The sequence below is a fragment of the Oncorhynchus mykiss genome, chromosome 15 (assembly GCF_057628025.1).
Source record: "Oncorhynchus mykiss isolate SJ-2025 chromosome 15, ASM5762802v1, whole genome shotgun sequence".
NCBI lineage: Eukaryota > Metazoa > Chordata > Actinopteri > Salmoniformes > Salmonidae > Oncorhynchus > Oncorhynchus mykiss.
The window spans coordinates 29,207,338-29,217,665 of NC_143036.1; the positions used below are offsets into that span (position 1 = coordinate 29,207,338).

At 38.9% G+C, this 10,328-nt stretch overlaps 1 protein-coding gene across 5 annotated transcripts; it reads right to left on the reverse strand.

Moving 5' to 3' along the window:
• Window positions 1–1,443: 1,443 nt before the first annotated feature.
• adcyap1a (adenylate cyclase activating polypeptide 1a) lies at window positions 1,444–7,768 on the reverse strand. 5 transcript variants are annotated; one of them, XM_021562969.3, is made up of 7 exons: window positions 7,455–7,768; window positions 7,037–7,141; window positions 5,900–6,034; window positions 5,304–5,408; window positions 4,621–4,755; window positions 4,020–4,140; window positions 1,444–1,949 (listed from the first exon to the last, which is right to left on the reverse strand). In XM_021562969.3, the coding sequence occupies exons 2-7, from the start codon at window positions 7,132–7,134 to the stop codon at window positions 1,941–1,943; spliced, it is 603 nt and encodes a 200-aa protein (XP_021418644.1). In that variant the 5' UTR covers window positions 7,135–7,141; window positions 7,455–7,768; the 3' UTR covers window positions 1,444–1,940. The 5 variants fall into 5 exon arrangements, with proteins under 5 accessions (XP_021418644.1, XP_090055947.1, XP_021418645.1 ...); XM_090199821.1 differs by having other exon boundaries at window positions 7,376–7,472; XM_021562970.3 differs by lacking the exon at window positions 5,304–5,408.
• Between the last annotated feature and the right edge of the window lie 2,560 nt (window positions 7,769–10,328).

A 10,328-nucleotide genomic window follows, 5' to 3' on the forward strand; every position in this document is an offset into this window, starting at 1 on the left:
AAGGCTTTCCACTAGATGTTGGAACATTGCTGCGGGAACTTGCTTCCATTCAGCCACAACAGCATTAGTTACGTCGGGCACTGATGTTAGGCAATTAGGCCTGGCTCCCAGTTGGCGTTCCAATTCATCCCAAAGGTGTTCAGGTCAGGGCTCTGTGCAGACCAGTTTAGTTCCTCCACACCGATCTCTGCAAACTATTTCTGTATGGACCTCGCTTTGTGCACAGGGGCATTGTCATGCTGAAACAGGAAAGGGCCTTCCCCAATCTGTTGCCACAAAGTTGGAAACACAGAATCATCTGTGCTCGATTTTACATACTTGTCAGCGACTGGTGTGGCTGAAATAGTCAATTCCACTCATTTTAAAGGGTGTCCACATACTTTTTTTTATATATAGTGTGTGTCTGATTCATCCATAACCTCACACTAAGATATGGAGCAACATGACGTTCTTGATTAGTGTTGTGTACGGTAATATTGACTGCTTTGGATGGAGTTTCCAGCTTCGAGACACCTCAGTAGCTACAGACACTTGTTGGATTGGCTATGTAGTATGCCATGTGTTTGCATACATTTTCATGTGTGTATTGGATATAACTTTTTGGTTGACTGTTTAGCATGTTGAGTTAACTTGGTGTTTTGCTATGTTTGTAAGGATGCAAAATGTTCTCTTTTACTTCAGTTTGCTCCTCAATTTGTGCACCTTGGTTGAAGAGGGAGGTAGTGGCAATGTTCCTTTTCCTTTGCTACGAGAGTAAAGAATGTGTTATTGAGAATGGGAGGTATGGTATATACTATAGGCTTTTTAGAGATGCCACCATGGTCTGAGATCTTCGTCCGTGACGTCGTAGTCGGATGCTGGGTATAGCAGGACAGCGGTGGGTGGTACTGGTCGGGTGATCCCTCCCATGTCTGGTGCCATCCCAAGGGAGTCTGGGGATATGGGGGTATGGACACACGGGCAAATGAAGTGTCAGGGTTTCACAGAATTCACACCAAACAGCAATTTAGTGTTCTCTGATTCTCGGAAACCAGAGCAGAGGCAGCAGTCTGGCTTTTTCATCCTCATACCCATGATTCCTATGGGTAGTGGTATCTTATTGTAGATGTACTATTCACAGTAATTTGTTTATTTGTTTAGTAAGGCATCCACACTCAGCAAGGGAAATTGTTTTATACTTCTGGCAGCAGAACATGGACATGTTTCACACTGGTGCTTTTAGAAGAATGTAGTTCTGGACACTTAGTTCCTTCTATATCCATTTGTTGTTGTTTTTGTTTGTTTATTGTTTAAGAGAATTATTTAGACCCCTATTTAATTCTGTGATACAATTAACAATCAACAATAGAAATGGTACTGCAGAGTTATCTGTACTAGCATTCTCTCGTATGTGCTCAGGAAAACTACTTCTAGTGTTATGTGTTTCAAAGATTAGACAAATTGTGTTGTTTACAAAAATTTATTCATACAAATCTTACAACACCTTTTTTTTAAACATTTATAGACTTGACCCTTGCGGGTTCGCCATTTTTTCTTCTTCATTACAATAGTACTCTCTAATATCAATTTTCTACACAATAAATATATGTTTTAAGTTTAATCTTCACGTTTAGTAAGGCTGTTGGCGCTTTCAAAATGATACACATTATGGAGAGAGGGCAATCATGATGTTTGCAACTATCTATCACAATTATCTATGTGCTCTAAAAAAAAATGAAAAAAAAACCCCAAAAGAAATGATCGCGAGCAAGAGTGCTCGGAGACTACATCGAATGGCACTAAAGATCCAATCAAATGTCTGCGCAACACAAAAACAACAACCAAAGGGTGAAATGTAAGCTGATGATGTGCAGCATTGTAGGGCTACTAAATAGCCATCTGTGATTCGTGGCGATTTTAAAGTCGGAGCAAGGCACCACAGCCGCAAGCTGCATCCTGCGTCACAAAGCCTGGAGGGGAATGCAGAATTAAAGAAAGATTGATTTCATACACACAGGCACAGATCGAAGAACTTTGTCCTACTGCTCAGTGTTACAAAGCTCAAACCTAACCTACAGTGTCTGTAGAATCTGCCTGTTGCATTATTGGAGTTAGATCTCCTTGCTTTTTAGACAAGTGGGCTAATGAGGTGTTGGGACCAGGAAGGGGAAGTATACTGTGGGGATTCAGAAGCAACATTTTTCATGATCTTATTAGCAATTTCTTTTATGCTGCCAAAACCCGGGATGGCTATTACAGAAGTCGCTAACCCAATCATGCTTCTAGTTAGAAGAAGTGTGGCTTGTTCTGTCTGAGTAACCATTGTCTATATGTCACTGATGGGTACAAGTGAGAAGAGAGGCTAGGTTCTTCTAATGAAGTGTGGAAACCTTTGCCTGGTAACTCCCTTTTAAAGCCAAAGACCACTGTTTTGCTCTCTCAAAATGATTGGTCATGGGCTCTCCCTCTTTCTCTGTGTCCCTCTTTCTCTTTGTTCTCCTCTCTCGCACCAACTATCCTCCTTCCTCTCTCTTCTTCCCACTCCTCTCATACTTAGGTCTATCTAGCACTCAACAGGTTCTCTGCTACTCTTCTTGTGATCATTTACATCAACTGCAAAGAGGCAAGTAAACTGAGGAGCTAGTTTGGGATTGGTGGTGTTCACAATAGTACAGGCACGGTTCATTATGTTTAAGGCTTTATCTAACTGTTGATTAGGTAGAAGTTTTACTGTGCTGCGCTTGGGCTACCAGGATAGGTCATTCAAAACAACGGTCATTCAAGAATTGTTTTTGGCATATATTACATTTGGAATGTAACAAAATCTTGCCTCAAGTCCCATTGAGAAGAGACTAAAAGGACAACATGACAAGACTCTTTCTAAGAGCTTCTCCTCTGCAGTACATTCATCCGAGTTTCCTCGACAGAGGACAGGGGTCAGACGTTCAATCACACACGTTGTGCAGTAATGTTGGGGAAGAACAAAAACAAAACAACATCCAGAAACACAGATATGTAGATACGTCAATCAGTGAGCAAACAAAACCAGCCAATTGCAATAGTTTGCACAGATTTTGTGGCTAGTGCAATTACTTTAATCATGCAGTCTAGCTTTACATTGGTTCACATGACAATAGAGGGGAAGCACAGTAGAGCAACCAGGAAGGTGCAACACATACGTCTTCAGATTACCTCTGCTATGTTCCTCATGAAAAATAACAACATTTGTGAAATTAAATGAAGCCATATAAAAAGTATCATGTTAGTCGAAACGGTCTGAATTTTTTTCTTTCTTTCTTTTGAGTCTGCTAACATTCTAGGTTATTCTATGTTCATGATACTTCTTATGTGGTGAGAAGAGACATATGGAAAACCTTTAACAGCATTCCAGGTTTTCAAGATCTTTTCAAACACATGGATAGCACTAGAGAGGAACACAAGATAGATACTTTGCACAAAGTTCAAAAGTGTAAGCTTATTTTCGTTAACACTGAAGAAGAACAACCGGAAGAAAAGAAAAAGCTCAAAAGCACTCTGGTCCTCATCTTATATATCGGGGTCATATAGGGGTCAAAGGGTCATTCTAACAAGTATTTCACTTTAGTGGCTGGATTACCACCATATGTAAGGCTTCTAAAGCCAGTTGGGTCATGTCTGTTTTGGTCTTAAATCATTCATTTCTTTATAATACTGTTTGACATCACATTGTTATCCTACAGCCTATGATAGGATATTTATGGGGAATTTTAAAAAATATGTACAGTATATCGACACACGGTATATGTGTATAACATATCTATGCATCTATATTCACGTTCTTACATATTCTGTACATGCATGCTTGACATGCATTATATAGGTGTGAATATAGTAGATACAGTATCTCTAGAGAGACAGGAGCACAATTGAGGAAAGGAGGCGATTGGGTTGTATCAAGTATTTGGAGTGTAAGATCACAGGTTTAGGTTACGGTGAGAAAAAGAGGGAGAGACAGGAGACATCCCTCAAGACAAGGCCTCGGGAAAGAGCCTGGAACTCACCGGAAATTCGGGAGAGAACTGTTTCAGCCAGTCTCCCAAAATAGCCTCAAACTCATCCCCATCCGGGAGGGCATCAAAGTCTATGTCTTGTAGAATATGGTGAAAACCTAAGTCTTCAGGGCTGTTGCAAATAAAGACACTAATCTCTTAATTTCAGTTGCCAAAAATGTACATTCAATACATGAATTGTCTTTTAAACGATTTATTTTCCTCACATTCATATATTTAAATGTTTAAAAGACAGGGTAAAGAGCATATTGATCATTTGCTCATAATTTAATCTTATTTTATAAGTAGGTCTAAAAAATAAATAAATATAGGCTATATTTAGGTTGAACAAAAAGATTGGTCCATAAAGTAGATCTGTGCGTTCTCAAGTGCTAAAGTACAAAAGAAAAACAATATTATTATCAAAATATTCATTTTAATGGCTTTACTTCATACATAAATACATGTTTAAAGAACACAAGAGCGATCCACTGATTGATTGTTCAGTTATCTCAAAATGACTTGATCTGGGCTGTACACACATGGTAGTTTGGGTTAGCAACGCTACAAATACGCTAGCCGGCGTCCTTTGTTTCTATATCTCTGTCTATACCTTTTCCCAAGGACTGCCGCCAGGTATTTCTTGACTGCCATTTGCTTTCGGTAGCGGCTGTAGCTATCTGTGAAGATCCCATCCGAATGTCGCTTTGACAGAGGCTCTGTGTCGTCTTCCATGGTGCTCCCTCCACTAGAAAGGGGAAGAGTAGAAGAGTTCTCTCTGTTAGGAGACGTATACCCTGCCTCGGAGGACTGTAGCCCATAGGATGCGCTGCACAGTTCTGATTTAAACTTACGCTTTTAAATCAACCCTCCGAAATATATTTTTATTTCGATATCATCATGGTTAGGCTGGCTGGTTGAGGATATTGTAGGGAATAATTGAAGCCTATATTTATCTTCAACCCTTGGGACTAATCCACCACATTAATTATTCATAATGAAAAGTAAATGTATTCAGCCACGTGTATCATGTGCTTTGCTCCTTAAAGAGACAATATCAGCACTGAGATTCACCGATTCGATCTAATGCCGCACCCGGATTTGCACTCTTGAAGATTTTATCAAGTCAACCTACTCTGCGCGTCAAGGCGTCAAATTCAGGTGGGAAGACCACACACATAGACACAAGGGAAAATTAAACGAAACAGAATGAATATCAGAGTTAAAAGAAAAACGAACACCAAAAAATAACTTAGATCACAAAATAAGAGACGACAACCAAGAAGATGTCCTTACCCTACACGCTTTGCCATCAGAGAATGAAGATATTTTCTTGCTGATAACTGACCCAGCGCTTTCCTGTAGGCTTTATTAAACATTCCGTCTGCATGCCTTTCCGTTCTGGGATGATAAAACGCCAAACAATAAATGACCACACTCAACACACACCCAGCGTTAAGTGGCAACATTAATGTAGCCTATGCCAAATCCAACTCGTCATATGAGCTGTTTTCCAAAAATGTGAGCTTAAATAGTGAATAGTTACTTTTATGACTTTGGAAATGGCCAGTTCAGATTAAAGGTGTTTCGTTATGTTTAATTTTGCTCAGTAAATAGAATACATTATACTACATTATACTACAAAAGCTTTCCGATCAGTTTCGTTGGAATACCAGGGTACCAGTACCACCGAGCCACCCCCCCCCCCCCCCACACACACACAAAAAAAAAGGTTCTACAACAAAATGTGATTATTGACAGTACAGTACATTTACTAACACACAACATATAACATAGAAGAACAGAAATACGAGCCCAAATAATGAAATGTCTAGCAAGAACGTCAACAACATTAAACAATAGGTTGAGAATAGTGATATAATGATAGTCACCTTTTCTCCGGTGGGTAGTATAAAGTGTACAAATCGTCAGCCACAGACGGGGGACTTCTTATAGCAATTTGATCACTGTCAAAAGCCAAGGCCGGTAACGAATTCCCATCCTCGTCATAAACCTCATTTTCAAGTCTGAAATCGGAAATGCATTTGAATATTATATGCTTTTTGATCGTGCATTATCATGACTAAACCAATTCTGAAAATAAACACTGAAATAAATGAGTAATGTATTTTTTAGATTGTAGCCTATATTTTATATATACATGTTTGATACAATAGCCAACACGTATCTGCTTAAATTCTAAATAATTGTAATTGCTATCGGCCAATCCTAATTTTGGCTACATCACTTTACAGAACATATTTAGTCGAAACATGGGCTATAGCCCTTAAAAGGCAACCAAACCCCACCCCATCGGAAATAGGAAGAGAAAAACGTTTAATTTAAAATATTTGCCATTGTGAATGAAATAACACCATGACCTGATCTCAAAAAGAAAATGTAGAGTTGTCGTTCTAAAATAAAATGATGCAGGTTATGACTTCTTAGTTAAGAGAATCACAAAAAATCGATTTTGTTATTCTGTGAATTAGTGGCTCCTTCGTTTGCCTCATTCCTCAGAAAATTACGCCTCTCTGTCATTCCCATGGGACGCGTCTGCACGCAGAGCTACAGTTCTGTATCAGACGCTTGATCTACCAATAGCTGCTAATATGCCCTGTTCCAGTGATATGATTCCAAGTGCTCTAAAGCCCCTCATAACAAAACATTGCGGCATATTGACACTGAAAATAAAACACATTTACCAGTATCTTCCAATGTAGGCTATGGCATTAATTTTATACCCAAATTAATAAGATGCTCTGAAAATGTCAAAAATATTACGTATTAATTTAGCTATAAACGAAATAAAAATTATACACACATTGATTGAACGAAAAAAAAATGTGTGTAGCATTAAATGGCATAGGTCTATATACCTATGTGGTTGCAGGTATAACTGATAAACAAACTGCTGTGCTCGTCCCTCGGCGCTCAGCAGCAGAAACAATGCGTTTGCCAATGTTCAGTTTACAAATCCTTTACATGCAGAGATGCTCAGTTGAAGGAGGGGTGAACAGGTACCTTACCTAAGGTTAGGATAGTTAAGCCCGAGAGGTGAGCAGTAGACACTGTAGTGCATTATGATTCCATAGATGAGTAAGGCTAAAGTCGCTTTACTAGACATTGTCCTGCTGTGGAAAAGAAATATCACAACGTTACATGTGCGAAGGCTATCTAACATTTCCACAGTCAGACTGAGGAAAAACGAAATGAATGCATATTATAAGAATGGACAGGTTATTCTTAAATTTGGGAGAATAATGTAATAAGCTTACAAAAATTATCAAAAACTCCCCATCCATTCAACAGTGCCTTAAAGTACCTAAAATGTGTTGACCCAAACATTCTAAAGTGTTAAACATTACCTCCAAACATTCTAAAGTACCCAAGCCTGTTGCTGTATTCTCGATTTGTGTGCGTAAAAGTTCGGAAAGCATCACGTACCTATTGCAGTGTCGAAATAGACGCTGTATGCGATCCGGTTGCAACTACGACTGGGAGAGTGAGATAGTCTCTCTCTCTCTCCCTTTCTCTCCTTCCCTCTCTCTCTCCCCTTGATTCTTCTGGAAAGCGTCTCTGCCGCCTCCTGTTGCTCCTTCAATTTGTCCAACCCTCCGTGCGGTCACACATAAAACGCGATTCTCGGATCTCTGTATGCACACAACCCCGGGAGAAAGAGGCCAAACATTTGTCTTCACAGAGGAAACTTTTTGTTCTGAAGACTTGCTTCCCTCGGCTTTTTTATTCTTGAATCGAATGGCATGCCTTTTTCACTAGTCACGTTAGGGGATACTATCTACGTCATCGCCCCCATCCTCCCCGAATGTAATAATGTAGTACTTTTCCTTTCCCGTCAATGAGATGGCCGGAGTCATAAAGTGCATATGCATGTTTAGTTCAATCACGTAATTGTGGGACAATGAATGAATGCTAATATTTGTCAGCGTGACATAGATAGGCGGTATGCCAAGTGAGGTCAATGTGCGTGGTTCATTTCAATACCTCAATCAAATGACTAAAATCAAATCGCCCCCGTCAAACTTAAAACCAACCTGATCCACCCTTCAATTATAGCCATATATGGTGAAAATGATCAAGGTCAAGGGCGTGCATCTCCATTGGCCCATGATAGGTAGGCAACAGAGCGGGAGATGTCCAGTACTCAGGTGCTGAAACGAGGCAACCCTGGAACTGGCAATGGTTGAATGGGCGCGTTTTAACAAGAAAATGTGAAGGCTTGGGGTGCTTGTTGCACACAAAAAGTTGATTTGAAACAGGAAAACAATATGTACATTCTCACTCTCTATTTAATGTTATTCTAAATGTTTTAGGACTTGATATAGCCTCCGTGCCTTCAACGCATTATACACCATAGGCTTTTCTCTGTTATGCCCACGCTCGAACGAGTGGCGCAGCGGTGCTCCCGAGTGGCACAGTGGTCTAAAGGTACTGCATCTCAGTGCTAGAGGCGTCACTACAGACCCTGGTTCAATTCCAGGCTGTACCACAACCGGCAGTGATTGTTTGCCCCATAGGGCGGCGTACAATTGGCCTAGCGTCGTCCGGGTTGGGGTTTGGCCGGGGTAGGCCGTCATTGTAAATAAGAATTTGTTCGCAACTGACTTGCCTAGTTTAATAAAGTTTAAAATAAATAAATAAATATATATATATATATATATATTATATATATATATATATATATATTATAGGGTTACTTAATATATATTTGGGTTACTTAACAAGCCATAGAGGCCTATGACGTTTATTTATCATATGAGAATATTTGGATTTTTAGCATTTATTTGTTTATAAAACAAAGATCCCACAAGATGTCTAAAAAATACAACATGTACATTGTTGTAATAGGGATCTTCGACACAGATTCACAAATAATATTCTATTGAAAATTATATCAAATGTTATATCCAGTTTTTCAATTGTATCTATAGGTGCTGAATGGAATTTTATGATGAGAAATAGCAATCAGTGGAAATTATCATGGAGAAGCAACAGACTTTGTTTTATACAAAATCCCAAAGTTCCGCATGTTTTCATCATTCATGATTGACCATTGCCTGTCTGTCTATTCCACGCCCATGTCAGGATCATGTGTGGAATCTTTAGTGAATGATTCAGACCCTCACTCTGACGTATGTGGCGAACATTTAAGTACCGCTTGCAGATACTCGTGTACTTTTTGTATTTTTCATTCCAGGGATGAAACGAAAAGTTGCTCAGAAAAACGTCGCTTACATAAAGTGGCCGCTCCAAGCACCGCTGAGCGAGCACCGCTCCCAAGTGGTGATGTGGAGTAAGTGCGTCATGATGAGAAAGGTCGGTCATGAAGTTTGCCAACAATAAAGGCCCGTGATTTTCCCGTGTTTTATATATATTCCCATAATACTGGGAAATTGTGAAAATAATGATAAAGCCCTTTTAGTGTAAAAACCGTTTGAAAAGACTGCCTGAAATTTCAGACTGACATCACCAGGCAGTAAATTAGTTAGCCTAATAGACAACTAAGAAAAAGAGTTCCAAACCTCTCTGTCAACAGCTAGATTTCAGTTTTCCCCTCCCCACTCCACTCCCAGACAGTCCTAGCAAAATTCTTGCTTGAGAAACTGCTTTTTGCAAAGAAGCTATTTTTGTTTCTTTTTGACCATTTTAATGAAAACAATCACAGTAAGGTACTTCATTGTTACCCAGAAATGATTTGATATTGATTTTAAAAAATTAAAGGGCTGCATTGGACCTTTAAATACTGTGGATATTATAGACAGACTATACATTTTCAGTAGATATTATTTTCATGTCTAATAACTATTCTTGACCGTTTGCCCTATGAATACAATGTTAACAATGAAATATAAGTATCCATGCTAATTCAATGTATGTAGACTATTTTGAACCACATGAAGGGAACATAAATATACTTCAGTTAAATATAATATAGTAACTTTATTGTTCCCAGAGGGAAATGTAGATAAAGATATATATATATATATATATATATATATATATATAACAGCAAAATTCACACATGACAGATTCAAATGCTATATGAGGCTTGTACAACATAAACACAAGTCACAAAAAATCTATCATAAACTAATACTAAAGATACCGTTTCTGATCACCTGGCAGCTGAATACCTTTTTTATCAGAAAGATATAATTCCCAGAAATATCATCCAATTTTAGGAGGGGTGGAATCTAATAACAAGAACACAATCAATAACCCATCATCATTTCAGAAGTGCAGGGATAAAAAAAGGATGTGAATGCCTGTCAGGAAGATTGATGAGGTTATTTATATCCC